Genomic DNA, 18,700 nt, shown 5'->3' with positions numbered 1-18,700 from the left:
CAAACCTCTGCAGTAAAAGTCCAAGGCAATGAAAAGAAGTAGGGTAGCCGATGGGTCTTCCAACAATAACCACAATTTACCAAAAGTAGATAATGTCAAAGAATATTTATTTTTCAAAATCATCACTGAGACTCGACATGGAGTTGTGTTTCGGCACAAGTGCCTGCTTCAAGAGTCTGCCAGTTTTAACAAGATACACTTCTGCCTGTATGGAAAAATCAATACAGCAAACCAGTGCTCTATGTATCACCTCTATTAAGAGACCTGATCAAGCATCAAGGCACGTGTCTTTTTTGTGTGTGAGACATGCACCTTGACACTTGTGGTTATTGTTGGAAGACCTATCGACCAGTGGCGTAGCCACAGGTGGGCCTGGGTGGGCCACGGCCTACCCACTTAGGGCTCAGGCCCACCCAACAGTAGCACATGTTTAGTGGTAGCTGGTGGAGATCCCAAGGTCCACCAGCTGAACACTTCCCCCTGATGGTAATGAAAACACTGCTCTCCATGATACTGGCACCTGCGCATTCTCAGTTTTCATCGCATGCCTGCTGCGAACTGCCAAGGTGGAAAGAAGCGTGCTGAGATATTTTTTTGTTGGTGGTGGTGGAGGGGAGAAGATCACTTGGTGCCCACCCATTTCCTGCCTAGGACCACCCAAAATCTGTTGTCAGGCTACGCCCCTGCTATCGACTACCCTAATTTTATAACAGAACATACACTACATGTGTAAACTGCAGCTCTACCCAGGCTGTGCCCTGGGAACTCGTGTACACAGACTGTGTACAAGTAGGTGCTATTTGTTCATATGACCAAATTTTGCATGTGTTTTGTCACATCTCCCTCCCCTGTTTTATTATATTTACTTTTTGCTATTAGAACATACTTTACACAGAATAAGCTTTATAAAACAAACCCATGTGTTTGTCTGCCTACACCTCAAGGGCCAACTTCAGCATTTAAAATGCTGTCTGCATGCTCAAATTATTTACCAGCCTCCCTCCCCCAGGACAGTTTTGAAAAGGATTCTTTTTGGTTAACTAAACAACTGTTTACCCATGGAAAAGCCTCCTTTAAAAACTGCTCCCCCTCCACCAAAAGGGGAAGGACTTGTGCTGTTAACAACATAGAATGCAGAAGTTTTTCATTTTGAAATTCCTTCATTTTCTTCTTCACCCTGTATCATTTGAACCTGGAAAAGTATTTTTAAATGCCCTCCCGCGGGAGGTGGTGGAGATGAAAACAGTAATGGAATTCAAACATGCGTGGGATAAACACAAAGGAATCCTGTTTAGAAGGAATGGTTCCGTGGAATCTTAGCGGAGATTGGGTGGCGACGCCGATAGTTGGAAACAAAATGGGAGCTGGACAGACTTCTACGGTCTATGCCGATCGTGACTGAATAGATAGGGATGGGCTGGAGTGTAAATTTTAAGGGGCTTCGACATTAGCTTCAGAAGTTAGTACAAGAACAGTGCTGGGTAGACTTTTACGGTCTGTGCCCTGAGAAAGGCAAGGACAAATCAAACTCTGTTATACATATAAAGTATCACATACCAGGTAAAATGAGTTTATCTTTTTGGGCAGACTGGATGGACCGTACAGGTCTTTATCTGCCGTCATTTACTATATGTTATGCAGAGAATTTTGTGTTTGAAAATTAACTTCTGGGTCTGCGGAGTCAGTATACATACAGACCTGTGAACACTGCAGAGATGCTGAAACCTGAGTGTGAAAAATTCTACAGCAGATATCATTTTTTTCCTGAAACTATATAGAATGTACATGCGGGGAATCCGTTATCTCAGTTCTAGACTGCCACTGCTTTCACACAGAACCTCTCTCCGTTGCAAGCCTACACAATCCCTACATTTTTCGGTTGTGTCATCTAGAATCTCTGTTCTGCCCGTCACCCATCATCATCCATTCCTTCAATTCCTTAGAAATGGCACTGGAGTCAGGATTGTGTTAGCAGAGGCTGAGGATGTGTAGAAGGAAAGGATACCTATTAGTGAGCAGATCCTGGCAGACTTTTCTCATGAAATTCTGGGTTAGCAAGGTAGGCTGAGTCAGTCTTAATCTCAAACTCCTATGCCAATGTAGCTCTGAATATGGGTTTGGTATGTCTAAGGGCAATACCAGGTTCATTGCAAGTAGCCTTGAGTAATCTGGTAACTAACCATAGCAAGGCACGGTAGATTAGATATAACGCACTTATTAACATGCCCTTACCATGCTCCTTGCAGAAGACTCTCAAATCTCTCCTGGGGACCACCAGCCTGTCGGGTTTTCAGGATATCCCTAACGAATATGCATAAGACAAATTTGCATGCCTGTCACCTCCATTATATGCAAATCTCTCTCATGCATATTAAAGTTATCCTAAAAACCTGACTGGCTGGTGGCCCCCCCCCCCAGGACAGGTTTGAGAACCACTGCTCTATTAGACGCACATTGTAAGATCGCAATATGTTTTGCTCCTATAGACTTACACAGAAGCAGCTTTAGAATGATCCTAATTTATGATTCTTCCACTCCCTCTCTCCTTTCGTTTTTTTAACTGAGCTATCTTGATTAGTTATCTACCACCAGCAGCACCTCGGCAATGCGCTCTCAGAATAGAATGAACTATTGCTACAACTACTACTATCTGTAGTGTTACTGGACACAGGCATTGAACAGGAAGGAAGGATGATGGAGCAATGCACGGAGAGATTTAAGGTTTCTTCTTCAGCCTCAGATCTTTCTTGCGAGAGATCCCACCACCACTCCATTCCCGCTTCTCTTTTTTGACACAGAAATATTTGGTAACACTCTTGCGGCACTGCTCACACTTCACAGCACAACACCAATGGAACTTGCAATTGCAACTGGACACCATCTCCGCCCTGCGCTCCTCCACAGTCAAGCCACAGTCTCCGCACAGCCGTCGACAACTTCTCTTCTCCCACTTGCTCAGTAATTTGCCCCTCTTCAGACATTCTCTGCCTTCAGTGCCCAGCAGCCCAAGCGTTTTGTTCTCCAGGCAGTAGTCTGGTGAGTCTTCCAGGTGAACCAGCTCTTTCTTGGAGATGGAGTTGAAAGTCTCTGCTATCGCTCCCCTGCTGGCTGCACTGTTTCCAGCCCCTTGCAGCAGATCCACTTTCAGGGCTCGATGGTACTTTTCCTTTAAATAGGTACCCACTTCTCGAAACTCAGGCAGTTGGAGCCAGCAGGTCTGGGTGGTACAACTGCCTGACACCCCGTGGCACTTGCAGGTTCGCTTCATAGTACCTTTTACAGCCTGGGGACAGAATGGGGGGACAAGAATTAAAATCCAGTACATTGTCAAATCACAACTGCACAATCCCAGGACTTTATATACATTTTAAATATTAGACATTTCCATACATTCAGATTTGGAGATATGTTCATGCTTGTAGAAGTAATACAATTTTAAAACTTCAGCCTTTTTGAAGGAGACGTTTTTGAAATGTGCTGCTAATTTTTAAAGTTTTTAACCATTTTTATCAGGAATCTATTCCTGCCACTAAATTTAGCAAATTCAGGGGTCTTTTTACAAAGGAACTCTAAAAATAAACACGTGCTAAACGTTAGAGTCGCCCATGAGCGACTCTAACATTTAGCATTTGCTTATTTTTAGCAAGTGCTAAAAACACTAGTGCACCTTTGTAAAATGACCCCTGAATTTGCTAAATTCAGGGTCTAGTGTTTAGGGCATGTTAATGATTAGCATGCACTAAAACTGGTAGCGTCCTTCTGTAAAAGAACCCCTCCAAGTTAGATTTCTAGATGCGTGTACCATAATTGCCACAGGTCCAAATCTTAGCCAACTTTTTAGCTTTTTTAATAAAAATTCTCCTTTAGTAATCTTTTAATCATCATTTCAAATACAAGAATAGTACTTATCTGCTTAATAGAAGTTGGCAGGGGGACTTAGCTAAGGTCTATGGTTGATGAAACAGCGGGTGCCCAAATATTAGGTGCACTGATACCGGATTGCGCTAATCCTATATAATAATTTGCACCTCCAACGTTCTACGTCTGGATGCCCAGGTTCGTAACACAATTCCCATTGGTCCGCCCTCGCGTTGGAATGTGATGATGTCAGAGGGTGGATCAATGAGAGGGAAGGGAAACCAGCACCAGCCAGCCACAGAACGTTGGAGGTGAGGATTCAATTGCGGGAGAATCGCCCCCTCCCTCCACCCCTGTCCTCTGAGTTCCAGGCCCGCCCCCTCCCTCCCTCTCCTCCCCTCCGAGTTCCAGACCCCCGCGCCTCCCTCCCTCTCTCTCCCCTCCGAGTGGCAGCCCGACCTGCGTTGCCTGCCCTCTTCTACCAGTCCTCCGTCTGCCCTTTGCCTTCCTGCGTGCCGGCCTGAATTTAAAAGTTCTTACCTTGGGGTCCACCGGCAGCAGTAAAAGGCGAGCAGGCACGGCGCTTCAGCCTGCTTTCCCTTCTGTCTCAGCACTGCCTCTGGTCCCACCCTTCCTGAAACAGGAAATGAGGGCGGGACCAGAGACAGAGCTGAGACAGAAGGGAAGGCAGGCTGAAGCGCCGTGCCTGCTCGCCTTTTACTGCTGCTAGCGGACCCCAAGGTAAGAACTTTTAAATTCAGGCTGGCACACAGGAAGGCGAGGGGCAGGCGGAGGACTGGGAGAAGAGGGCGGGCAACGCAGGTCGGGCTGCCACTCGGAGGGGAGAGAGAGAGAGGGAGGGATGTGTGGGGGTCTGGAACTCATAGAAGAGAGGGGGCCTGGAACTCGGAGGGGAAGGGGACCTGGAACTCAGAGGGGAGGAGAGAGAGGGAGGGAGGTGCAGGAGTCTGGAACTCGGAGGAGAGGGGGGCATGGAACTCGGAGGGGAGGGGGGAGGGACGGGGCCAAGCTGGAACTCGGAGGATAACCTTGCTAGCGCCCATTTCATTTGTGTCAGAAATGGGCATGTTTTACTAGTATTCTATAATGGAACCTGGGCACCCAGGCATCATCACAACATAAGCTCCCACTGTGCATTCTTGGGACACCCAGGGCTGGTGGTAGACAATCAGGGGCCCAGGGCAGAAACTGGGAAGGGGCCCAAAAGTTGGTCTTCAGCCTATGTCTTCTTCAGCTTGAGGCAGGTTTGGGGGCCCCCTGTTGTATGGGGACCCATGGCAATTGCCCCGTTTGCCACCCCCTAATGCCAGCCCTGGGAACACCTAAATGGAGGTGCACAACCGTAGAATTGCCTCCTAACCCTCTAATTCTATAGAGTGTGCCAAAAGTTAGGCACCAATTAGGTGTTTAACTTTTGATACTCAAATGGAAGTTAAGTGCCAAAACGGGGGTGAAATGGCAGTTAAGTGCCTAAGGCGCTCATTTGCAAAGACGTTGGACGTCTCAAAATGCTAAAAAAAAATATCCATTTGCCAAAAATGTCCAAATCACGATTTTTGAAAGGCAGAATTTGGTCATCCTACACTGCAAATAGCAAGGATTTGGGGTCTTCTGCAGCAGCGTGCTTATGAAAGGTCCATTTGTGACATGGATGTTCTCAAACAGCGTTGGTCTGAGGTGAGGGCCTACTTGAGTCACAGTGTCATTGATGCTATGGTCAATCAGTGGAGAAAACAACTCTGAGCATGTGTGTTTGCCAATGGAAGCCATTTGGAACATTTGCTGTGGGCTTATGCTGTGGGCAAATGTATTCAAGATGATATATCCCAAACGTTATTGAAATTTATCAAGTTCTGACAGAGTTATGCAGAAAACAAGTTCTGTGTAGTTTTTTTTTTTACAGTGCATATATATATATATGCATTTTATTTTATTTGTTTTTAGCTCATGCCTTAAAGTGAGCTACGTTTAAGTACAGCAGTTATTCCAGGTATGGAGAAAATAAATGACTGAAATATGTGACTACATCCATTGTTTTTCCAAGGAGGATGCTTTACAAAGCCATTTCCAGGCTTATTTCTGAAATAATGCAATTGCAGATAAGAGAAAATGCAACAGGTTTTTTTTTCCCTCAGAGTGGCCCCCACCTTTGCATATCTTTCAAGGGAAGCTTCTGTCTGCCAATTGCCTTTACCCACCCTGTCCCAGCTCCTCTGTTTTACCCTCCCCACACAAGCAAGTCATCAGCTGCCTATGAATTACTCAAATGAATTTGATTTGATTGACATGGCCACGCCTTGTTGAATCCATGCTGCTGTTTAAATGGGCACAGCAACAGCTGCAAAGCACAGGAATCTTAGGTTTGAATTAATGAGAAGCTGGGATTGCTGCAAAGACCAAAATAAAAGTCTGAAAGATTATTCAATGATGCTGACTAGATTCCAAGTAAGCTGCAGTTTATGCCTCTCAGTTTGAGCATTGTTGCCATTAGGGATGGGAAATACAACAATTTTTGTTTCATATCATTTGCCCAGTTTGCAAAATTGTTCATTTTGTTTTGGTTTGGTTAATCTTCATTTTCATTTCAGGGGCCATGATGTTAAGAGTATGCCCTCTTTCCTGAATAGTTTGTGAATGCATAATGATTTCTGCATATGGTCACTATTGGAAAAAGTACGCCCTCTTTGCAAAGAATACATACTATTATTGGTGAGTGAAAAAATACAAAGTCATGATTTTTTTTCTTCTTGGTTTTGTTTGTTAGCGATATGCAATGACACATGATATGTTGTTGCAAATAACAGCCCATCCCTAATTACCACAATGCTCAGATTGCAGATGGGAAACAAGAGGCATTAAAGTATCTGAACTAAGAAACCCTTTTTAGATAAGTCAGGTAGCAGCTGGAACAAGCTAAAGTCTAGGTTTACTAAAAGGCACTACTGCCTTAGCCTGCACTTACAGATCGTTCATTCATGGTCAAGACCCCTATTTCACTTTCTATTGAGCATCTTCTGTCATGTGGTGTTCCTCAAGGTTCAATCTTGTCCCCTTTGCTGTTCAATATCTATCTACGTCCACTAGCCTCACTGATCCAGGGTCATATGCAAATGATATCTTACTGGCTTTTCCTACTTCCCATCTATATCCAGCTCTTTCTCAACTTCTGTCCTGTCTGAATGCTCTGGCCGATCGGTTATCCAGCCATCATCTTGTTTTAAATCATCCAAGACAGTCAGGTCATAGATTACTAGGTTCCATCCCACTCCAGCTTTAACTCTTGTCCTTTTTAAGAGACCTCTCTCACCAGTAAGCACGTTCCGTTATCTTGGCGTCTTGATCAATTCTGAACTATCATTGGAGACTTTGATGTTGACACTTCCTCCATGCATTCTTCAATCCACACATTTTTGATGTTGCGGCTGGACTACTGTAGTAGTGTTTATTGCGGAATCTCTAAGTCTTCTCTCTGCCGCCTACAGACCCTTCAAACTCCAGTGGCTCGATTTCTACTCAAAGCCCGTAGATTCGACCATGCCTCCCTGCTTTTAATTGATCTACATTGGCTTCCCATCCAATATTGTTCAGTTTTCAAAATATTCTGTCTCACTTATAAGGTTTTTCATCTAAGTTCCCCCCCCCCCCCCACCCCATCTTTCTTCCTTAACCATCCCCTGCATTCCAAGTCGTAACCTCCGGTCTTTAAATGCCAATCAACTCACTTTGCTGCCATCTTGCATGGCCAAATATGAGGCCACTTGTTCCTCAGCTTTCTATTTTCTTACCCCTAAGCTGTAGAATGACCTTACCCCACAAATTCGATCTGAACTGGTGTTTTCTAAATGTAAGTTGCTTTTGAAGACCCATTTATTCTGCATGGCCTTTGGCGTTGAGTTTGGTGACTCCTGATCTTGTCGTCTTAGCTGACAGACTCCTCGGATTCCCCTTTCTTTTCCTGTATGAATGCGTGCCTTTTCTGTCTACAGTTGGCATTCTTTTCTATTATTATTTTATTTTGCTTATTAGCTTTTACTGTAAACCACTGTGACCAGATGTTTTTGTAACGGCGGCATATCAAATACCGAATACAGTATAAACCACGTATTAAGGCATGTTATTTATCGTGGGTCCCATTTTTATGCAATAGAATTTACTAATTGAGCATTAGCACAAACTAATGTGGTAGCACATGTTAGTAAATCTAGCCCTAATTTATTGTTGAGGTCGTGGTCATCTGTCTGTTTATCCATACACCACTGGATAAACTCACATCCAAGAACACTCAAAATCTGAATTCTGGGACTGAAATAGTTAACAATAAGAACCTTGGACCTTGCACATAGCTGTGGTTTAGTTCAGAATCTCCCAGGATCTGACAAACATCTCTGCAAGGCAACAGGAGAACAGATCCTACATTACATGTCACACTGTTCCCTCTAAGCTGATTGAGTATCTTCCAATTGCATTGCTGCCAGTGGGGGGAGGTGCTTCAATATTACGTTTTCAATCACTAGGGTCAGGCAGGTTCCCTGGAGTCCTGCAGAGCTTGCCTGATCCTCATTATTGAAAATGTAATAGTGAAACAGCACCCCCCACTGGCAGGTGGAGGACTCCCGCTCAGCCAGGTTCAGCTACAGAAGTCAGAAGTCGCATGCTACTTTTTTGTAGCTCTCCTCAGTGCCACTCTTAAATTGCAGTAACGCTCTTCCCTCCTCCCTCTCAGGGGGACATTAATAGTTATTAAATAACTCCATTTGCTACATACTGGCTGAACATCTTTCTCTTTCTCATGCTGCAACTTAGATAGAAACATCTGATTGTTTTCTGGTGCTGTCTTTCAGCACAGCCTCATCCGCTTTTTCCAAACTCTTGCTTCTGTAAAAGTTCGAAGGATCCAACAGATGCTGAAGCGGGTCTCCAGCAACCTTTCTCATAATCACTTCCTGTGTCAGCTCTTCCTGGGACTAAGGACAATCCTACATCAAGGAACCTGGTAGGAACCTATTCTATAATGGGCTTAACACTTTGGCAGAGATGCCAAGTTACTCAGTTCCAGGCTAGAGACTTTTTGTCCAGTCCTGGTTTTTAACTTACATCCCAAAGCAGTGTGGGATTTTTGGTGCCCGATCCTGCCCATCGAAATCAGTGCTGTAAGTCCCATAATGCATCAGGATGGGATGGCCAGAAATCTGGTTCTGTCCTAAAATCTCTAGCCTGAAACTGGCATCTTTGCTTAGGTGCCAGCACTGGTACCAGTCACAGAACTGGTGTGCTAACACCTAACTACAGCAGATACCCACATAACCTACAGTTACTATAAGTTATGTGGAGGGGCATTTTCGAATGGGGATGACCATCTCTAAGGGTGCCCAACCCTAAAGATGGTGCCGCGAAGGTGCGGGGCAACGCGTATTATCGAAACAAGATGGACGTACATCTTTCATTTCGATAATACGGTCGTGGACGCCCAAATCTTGACATTTAGGTCGACCTTAGAGATGATCGTCCTTGGTTTTCAGCAATAATGGAAACCAAAGACGTCTATCTCAAAAATGCCAAAATCCAAGCCCTTTGGTCGTGGGAGGAGCCAGCATTTGTAGTGCACTGGTCCCCCTGACATGCCAGGACACCAACCGGGCACCCTAGGACGCACTGCAGTGAACTTCAGAAATTGCTCCCAGGTGCATTGCTCCCTTACCTTGGGTGCTGAGCCCCCCAACCCCCCAGGTCAGCCTGTCTGAAGTACACTGCACCCACTACAACTGCTCCAGGGACCTGTATACTGCTGCGATGGACCTGAGTATGGAATTTGAGGCTGGCATAAAGGCTGGCAAAAAAGTATTTTTAAACTTGTTTTTTATGGTGGGAGGGGGTTAGTGACCACTGGGGGAGTAAGGGGAGGTGATCCCTGATTCCCTCCGGTGGTCATCTGGTCATTTGGAGCACCTTTTTGAGGCTTGGCTGTGAAAAAAATGGACCAAGTAAAGTTGGCCAAGTGCTCGTCAGGGACGCCCTTCTTTTTTCTATTATCGGCCGAGGACGACCATCTCCTAATCACGCCTAAGTCCCGCCTTCGCTAACCTGCTGACACACCCCCATGAACTTTGGTCGTCCCCGCAATGAAAAGCAGTCGAGGGTGTCAAAAAATTGGCTTTCGATTATGCCGCTTTGGATGACCTTGCGAGAAGGACGCCCATCTCCCGATTTGTGTCAAAAGATGGGCGTCCTTCTCTTTTGAAAATAAGCGTGATAGTTATTTATTTCTTGGGATTTATCAACCATCTTTATGAAGAGATTCACCCAAGATGGTGTACAGCAGGTGCAGTTTAACATAAAACTTACAATTTTCCTACAGCATAATTATAGGAAAATGACCTGATAAACAAAATACAATAGATGAGGTAAACTTGGAAACAGCAAATTGAAACCTAATAAAAGGACTAACATCTGAGGTCTTGTTGGTGGTATTTGTGTTATCTGCTGCTCTATTAATATTTACTTGCAGGCCCTGGTATAATAAGATCTTTGGGTGTACAGTTTCATATTTATGCTAATGATGGCCAACTTTTTATTCCAGATAAGACCTCTGCTGATATTTTGTGGAATCTTATTGTGTATATGCGCATGTACCTGGATGGCTATAGACTGGTTGGTTTTGAATGTTGGCTGAACCAATTATTTGTGGATGAGTCGGCAGCCTTAATTGGCAGACCAAATGGTGTTTCAGTGTGGGAGTTTTGAGTCCACCGCTTCTGCAATGATACAGAACCGAGATACAGCTATATACACAGCTGAAATTTGATGTCTAAATGCAATTGAAAGGTGTATTTCCAGAAGTCTCTAAGTCCAATGCAACTTAGTGGGTTTTGGAAATAAGCCTTTCGATTGGTGATCTCTGCAACTTTAGTTAAACTATTTCTTGTTCGTCAGTCCAGTGCTGTTTTTTACCATTGGATTTTCAGTTAATCCTGCAGTCTTTGTTCTCGCCATTATCGTATTGCCATTTATTTGGGCAATCCAGCTGGTGCAGAACTCTGCATTCAGGATTACTGATGGGATGTGTGATCAGAGATATTATCACACTTGTGCTCTGTTCTCTGCATTGGCTACCTGTGGTATACAGGATGTAGTTCTTATGCTTCTAGATAGGTGAGCCCTTGGACTGGACCAGGCCCTGATGGTCTGATTGACAGCAGCAAGTCACTACGAGTAGAGGCTCATGGGTGGTTCAGAGAAGAGCCCTTGGAGGCAGGCACGGCAGGACCAGGACCTGGAGTGGCCCTAAAAAGGGCCCTTGGGGGAAGGCCTGGCACAACCAGGACTTGGGATAGCTCTGAAAAGAGCCCTTGTAGGCAGGCCTGGCAGGACCAGGACCTGGGATGAAGCAGGAAACAGGGCTGGAGACAGGAACCAAGGCTAGAAACAGGAACCAGGGCTAGAGGCAGGAGCACTAAGACAAGCAGGACAACCCATTGCAAAGGCAAGGCAGAGAGGGCCTGACAGTCTTAAATGGACCTAACTGGATGATGTCATCATAAGGAGCCGGGATCCACCTCTGGCTGCTGGCCCTTTAAAGTGTCCTCTTTGGCATGCGCACACCTAGGGAAGCCGGCTCTTGCTAATGCAGTACAGTGGGCTGGACACTGGGCCTGAAGGATGCCCTGAGGTGTAGTAGATGGTCACCCAAGCAACCCACCATGATGGGGAGGCTGCTGAGCCCCTGAAGCTGTCGCTGAGGGATCCCTTGGGAGAGTACGGTAAGTCGGGGAAGCTAGATCATGGCGCTGGCTGTGACAGTGGTTTAAGTTGTGATTGATTTTCAAAGTCCTGAGGAATGGAGGTCCTGGTTACACAAATGATGTAGGGACTGGGTAAAAGCCAGATCCTCCAGATCTGGATTTGCGCGATCCAGTATACACCAGCTTTAATCAGAGGATCTGGCTTTCATCCAGTCGGTTGCATTCCTAGATCCTCTGCTGCCTTGGCTGGGCCCTGCTCTGCCTTGGCTTAACCTGCCCAGGAATGTCAGTATTTTTGATCATCATATTAAAGTTGGATCCAGAGGTCTCCTCCGGATCTGACTTTATTGTGTTTTGGTTTTTTTTTGGGGGGAGTAGAAGAGTAGCATAATGGTTAGTGAAGTGAACTGAGAACTTGGGGGACCGAGTTCAATTCCCACCACAGCTCCTTTTGGGTCTGGGTAAGTCACTTAACTCTCCATTGTCCCAGGAACAGACAAACAATTCTTAGATTGTGAGCCCATTAGGGACAGAAAAAGAGACCCTCTGGATTCAACTTTAATGTTACGATAAAAAAAATCCTGACATTCCTGGGTAGGATAAACTGAAGAACAGCAGGGCCCAATGGAGGCAGCAATGGATCCAAGGATGCAGCCAATATAACCGGGGAAGAGCAGGGTGCAACCCAGGAAACAAAATCTGGGGTAGACCTGACTAGGTAAAAGCTGGATCTTTGTGATTCAAGGTGGTATAAACTGGATCTGATAAATCCAGAAGATCTGGAGATCTGGCTTTTACCTATTTCCACTGATGTGTTGGTACCATATGTCCTGGGTGCTTAGCTTTGATGAGTTTATTGAAAGTACCTTCAATGCAGGAAGTCAGGTTGAGCATAACTCATAGTACAGTGTTTTCTGCAGCTGCTCCTATATTGTGGAACAACTTACCTGATTTCTTATCTCTTCCTTCCCCCCCCCCCCCCAGCTCCCTCTGCTTCTTCATCTTATTCTTATTTACAAATCTTCTCATGTTGACGTCTATCACTGAGTATTACTCCCCCTTGTAAAATGTTGCACCCGACTTTGCTGCATTGTCATGTGCTACCTAGAACATATCTCACCCAGAAACATTTTACTAGTTTTGATAAGCATACATTTATTTTATTTATAATGTTTGACTTTATGTGTGAAGGGCAATTAAGGTGGTTTGTAATAAACTGTAAAGTTCACTACCTTCTATGTAAATTCATTGTATCCAGTCCTTTATGATCTACCATAACACCGCCCTTGGGATTTCCCTTTCTACTTAGTAAGCTTGTAGGCAATTTTATTCAAAGAACTCTCTTATCTATTGTACCTATATTTTATTTTAGTATGTAACAGTGGCATAGCCTCTGGGGCCCACCCAAAATTCTGGCACCTTTGTTATGACTGGTGGGGATCTCCAAGCCCCGCCAGCTGGAAGAGGTCCTCCAGTGGCTAGAGCAGCTCATTCTCCTACTTCTTGCAGCTGGCAGCACTATCCATGCATTGCCATTGCACTGCTCCCACCCGTTCATGCTGTGCGAAAACCGAACATATGCGGGAGGGGAGAGGCCGATGCAGCAGCAGAGTGTGGACAGAGCCACTGGCAGCAGCAAGTCGGAAAATTCTGGCTGCCGGAGGACCTCTTCCAGCTAGCAGGGCTTGTGGATATCTGCAAGCTCAGGTGCTTATTTGTTGGGGGTCGCTGGTGCAGGAGCAAAAGTGGGGGCAGAAAGCACTGGGGGGGGGGGGGGGGGGGTGTATTGTGTACCTTCCCACCCATTTCAGGCCCAGATCCACCCAAAATATCATGTCTGGTTATGCCTCTGGTATGTAAACCACCTTAACCTGCACATCAAATAAAGTGGTCTAGAAAACTGTAAACATATATGACTTGAATTGGGAGCCTTTACTGAATTATCATTGTTGATTTTTAAGCACTGTGTATGACTATTATATTTTATGTAAGATATATTTTAAAATTGTAACTGCTTTTATGTTTTTTACATGTTGTACTGTTGCTTTGAAGTATGACACCTTCACTTCTGGTTGTAGAGGGGATATGACGGTAATATCTCACCTTCCTCCCAGCTTCATTGTTGTGGAGGTTCATTGCAGCTCTAGCATCCTGTCCCGTCTCAAGTGCATCCACAAACTGCTTGGAAATAGCTTCTCCAAACCCCACATTGTCACTGCAGCCCCCCCAGAGCCAGCCTTGGCCCCCTGCAAAAGTACAAGATAATGGTTAAAAAGAAAACACATGGATTTCAGAAAGTTCTAGCGATCATGTGTGCATGGAATAATTCTTTCAGATAAATAGTGTAAACAGTACATGCACTTTTATTGGCAACAGCTTGATGCATTCAGTGACACTGAAATAAATGGGTCTGGGCAGTCCAGGCAGAGCCCCTGAGAAGAGCATATTTACTGGTATCTCTGAATTTCTGAAGTTTCTGTCATTTATGACTTTTTTCTCGTTTCTGTTCCTCAGTTACAGTTTTCCAAACTTTGCATGCACCTCACAAGGGAACTTACCAAATCTGGAAGGGTAATTTTCAAAGTCATTTCCATGGGTATAACAGCATACTGGAAATGAAAACCTATTATGTTTTTTTTCATTTTAAATTGTTATTAAAGTATTTTCAGCAAGGAGTACACAAACAGAAAGCCAATAAACATAGGCTAACAATAAAAGTCACTATGAATAGAGAAATTAGAACTTCAAGCAACACCCTCTCGCCTTATCCCCTCCCCTCCCACCCCTCCCACCCCTCCCTCATATAGGGGCTGTGTGAACCAATGCATGCTATTAACATGAGTTCAAGTAAGATTGCAACAGAGCCCAAAAACGCTCAAAGGTTTGCTCCTTGTCGTGCTTATTTGCTGTCAAATGTTCCATCAATAGGAGATGTCATAATTGGATTCTCCAATCTACCCACATAGGAACCTGAGTTGCTTTCCATAGCCGAGCAATTTCACATCTGGCAGCAGCTAACAATACAATAGAATCTGTTTTGTGAGATATCATCCAAATTAGGTGAAGTAACATTCAAAAGGCACACTTCTGGGGAGAAAGACCAATGCGAGTCATCTAATATATGAGCAATCTCTCATTTAACTGCAGACCAAAATGGTCATACAATAGCACAGTCCCGAAGGGGGGAACCAAGATGGCGCTGGAGGCAGATGTGTGCGTCTGAGCTCCTCTTACCTCCCTCCTTGCTTTGTACATGGGGAGGAAGGTGAAAGCTAGGGGAGTCCCTCTAAGCCTCAGTGAAGGCCTTATCCAGCAACAAGCTACCTTGGAGAACTTTGGAATTCAGCCGTAGGAGGTCTTAACACCTGCTTCAATCAGGTCTTTGGGAACAACTTTAGACCTCAGTATGGAGGGAGCATCTCTGAGCCCTCCCCCAAACACTGCACCTCCTAGACCCAGTGTTTTGGCAGCAGCGGGAACGCCAGTGTTGGAGACACCAAAAGGGCTATAAGCCTCTGGCGGTAAAGGAGGGACCAGCAGCTGCTTTTTCCCCAGTGGTGTCATCTTTCAAGGTTGCAGCCCCTCTCTTCGCCTGAAGGAATATCCTTCATGGAATGGAAGAAATCTGCAGTCGTGACTTTGGAGTCCTTGTGGGAATGAGGTACATTTATTGAAAGAAAATTGCTCAGTTCTATCCAAGGACGTGGGGAAACAAGCCATCAGAGTAGGCTCCTTAGAGAATAAGATGAAACAGTTTCAGATCTTTGTTTCTGCTACTGTTAAGGAGAGGAATATTCAGGCTCTAGATAATCGCCTCAGGAGGAATAACCTGAGGTTTCTGAATTTTCCTAAATCTCCACTAATTCCTACAATGGATATGCTGAGGAAATATTTTCAGGATAGATTAGGGCTTCTGGCTGAAGACTTTCCACCTATAGTTAAAGCCCAATATTTGTCAGGATCCTCAAGGGGTTCCACTGATGGACCTCAATCTGAATTAAATCTTACTGATTTTTTGGAAAGCTCTTTGGAAGTAATAACTGAGAGAACTATATTTCTGGTGACTTTTGCTCTAGAACCTGATAGGAACAATATTTGTCTTTATTTTCTTCATATGAAAGCAAAGTTCTTGGGCTCATTAATACAAGTGTTTCCTGACTTTGCTAGAGATACCCAGAAAAGGAGATGGGAATTCCTGGCTATTAAGCCAAGAGTTCTAGCTTGGAGTGAATCTTTTGATCTAAAATTTTCTTGTAGATGTATAGTATCTCTAAATCATGTTAATTATGTTTTCTTTGATCCCAAGAAATTGCTAGAATTTGTTGTTTCTAAAGAAGGAGTTGGGTATACATGGGTTGAGGGTCCTGCTTGATGTAACATGCTGTAAGATTGGCTGTGGGTACTAATTTCTCAATTTCCCTTATAATATAATTGTTATTATTAATTTGTTTTTCCTAATATCTTGGTTCCCAGATGTTGTGATCTAAATTGGAATTATTTCTTTTTTTTCCTTTGAATATTGCATAGTCCCACCACATATGGAGATAGGTGCCAGGTGAACCACACTGCTGCTGGCATTAAACATGGCTACCCATAAGATGAGGTCTTAAAGAAGTAAGATACCAATGCATCAGAATCTTATAGTTATGTTACTTAAGTTGTACAGAGATAGACATCTTATAATTATTAGGTAAAACATTTTCCCAGTCCGATTGGCCCAAGGTTTGGTGAATATCATGTTCCCAAGCCTCCATATAGCAAAGCCTCTTAAAGGTAGAAGGCTGCAAGATATATAATGGATGTGCCAAAGTTGCTCCAATGGATGACAATCTCTAGTTAGCATGTGTTTCCATATTGCATCTGTAAGACCATGCCTGATCTGCAAGTAACGACAAAAGTCAGAGGACTGCACGTCATATTCCTTCTGCAACTGATCAAAAGTTTTCAAATGCTGAGCATCAAATAGTTGAAATGTACTATAGAACTGTTTGTGATCCTAGCCTTTAAAGCCAGTCTCCAAATATGAAGCTGATAAGTGAAAGACAAGATGACCATCCCCGACCCCACATTTTATTTAGCTGCCCATGCCAAATGCATAATACATTTTTAAAGTATGAGTTGGTATCAATCTGTCTATCGGTCGGGGACACCAACTTCCATGGTATATGATGCAATGGTAACATAGTACATCTGGGAAGAAAGACTGTGGTATATGATGCAATGGTACATCTGGAAAGAAAGACTGTTCAATCTGTACATATGATTTAAACCCGGAAGAAGGTCACCAATCCTATATATGCCAAACTTGGGTAGCTATATAATAAAGATAAAGATTTGGAACTCCAAGACCTCTCATTTCTCATTTACAAGTCAGGATAGATCAAAGTATACGCGGTCTATGGTTTCCCCATATAAAATTAAACAAAAATTTTTGCCAACTTTTAATAGTATTTAAAGGAATCTGAATTGGTAGAGATTGGAAAAGGTATAAAAATTTAGGTAGAGCATTCATCTTGTAATGGCCATTCGGCCTAGCCATGAAAATGTGCCACGAGACCACTCTTTCAGATCTGATTTAATCTTGTGCACTAGAGCTGCGTAATTAGCCTTAAATAGTTGCTGAGGTTAGTAGATGATGGCAGACAAAGACCTGCACAGTCCATCCAGTCTGCCCAACAAGATAAACAAAGGATTTTGTGTGAGGAGAATTCCCAGATATTTCAATTTGTCAGAGACATATTTAAATGGAAAATTCTCCTTTATCCCTTTCCAATCTGAGTACTCTATGTTAATATTTATGACCTCTGTTTTGGTCAGATTAGCTTTAAATCCAGAAACCTAACCATAAGAGGATATTTCTTGCATAATTATAGGTAAAGATGTACGATATTGAGTAATAAAAACATCATCAGCAAACATAAATATTTTATGAGGTGTCCCATTGACTGTTATACCAGCAATATCTTCCAGATCCCTCATCCTTTGTGCAAAAAATGTTCTATAACAAGAGCAAATAACAAAGGGGATATAGGACATCCTTGCGCACTACCTCTACCCAGTGGAAACGTCACTGTATAATCCCTATTAATTTTTTAACATGCCCTGGGCTTAGTATACAATAATTCTAACCAACCTAAATATTCCGCTCCCACACAAAGTTTTTTCAGAACTTCAAACATAAATTGCCAGTGAAAGCGGTCGAAGGTTTTCTCAGCATCCACTGCCAAAAGTAGAGCCAGTTGAGCCATCGACCGTGCCACCTAAGAGAGATGAAGTATCCGTTTAACATTGTCCATGGTTTGCCTACCTGGGATGAACCCAGCTTGATCTGAATGAACAATATGAGGCAAGATGGGGCCTAAGTAGTCTGCTAATGCTTTGGATAAAATTTTTAAGTCTACATTAATCAATGATATTGGCCGATAGGAGCCGCAAGAGGTAGGGTCACACCCAGGTTTACATAAAATTGTGATACCTGCCATATTCATCTTTGTTGGCAAGACCCCATATCCCTTGGCTGCATTAAGCACCCTAGCCAGGATAGGAACCAAATAACCCTGAAAGGTTTTATGAAATGCATTGGAATATTCATCTAACCCTGGTGCCTTGCCTGCAGGTAGATTCTTTATAGTAGCAAGTAATTCAGCCATGATCCAGTCTTCCGATAGGCAAGGTAATTGCACCTCTGACAGGTATTGGGCTATTCTTTCTGAAGTTATGGTCTCATCTCTAGCATAAAGCTGGTGATAGAAATCTAAAAACATCTTTTGTATCAGTTCTTTCTGACACAATAGCTTACCCATCTCATTGCAAAATTTTAAGATATGATTACGGAATTTAATTTTTTTTTACTTTAGAGGTTAAGAATTTCCCTGATTTATTTGTCCATTCATAATGGGTTTGCTGGACAAGTTTTAATTGATGGCCAATGTCCACTAGGCAAAGTTCTTGCAAAGTTGCTCTATATTTATCAGCCTCTACTTTACAGGCGCGGTTTTTAATAGAAAATTTCTCAAGAGCTTTTATTTGATATAAAAGAGCTTGTTTTTTTAGCCTGTTTCTCTTTCTTAAGACATGCCCCC

At 43.7% G+C, this 18,700-nt stretch overlaps 1 protein-coding gene across 1 annotated transcript in view; it reads right to left on the bottom strand.

The window, feature by feature from the left end:
• Positions 1 to 2,716: 2,716 nt before the first annotated feature.
• WNT8B (Wnt family member 8B) overlaps positions 2,717 to 18,700 on the bottom strand; it is a 93,655-nt gene continuing 77,671 nt past the window's right edge. Inside the window, exons 5-6 of the mRNA XM_030204999.1 lie at positions 13,722 to 13,864; positions 2,717 to 3,283 (exon numbers count right to left, since the gene is read on the bottom strand). Coding sequence (XP_030060859.1) covers positions 2,717 to 3,283; positions 13,722 to 13,864 — 710 coding nt within the window. The remainder of the gene's footprint in view (positions 3,284 to 13,721; positions 13,865 to 18,700) is intronic.

The sequence above is a fragment of the Microcaecilia unicolor genome, chromosome 5, assembly GCF_901765095.1.
Source record: "Microcaecilia unicolor chromosome 5, aMicUni1.1, whole genome shotgun sequence".
NCBI lineage: Eukaryota > Metazoa > Chordata > Amphibia > Gymnophiona > Siphonopidae > Microcaecilia > Microcaecilia unicolor.
Note: the sequence above shows the minus strand (reverse complement) of the source record. Positions and strands in the feature narration are given on the sequence as shown.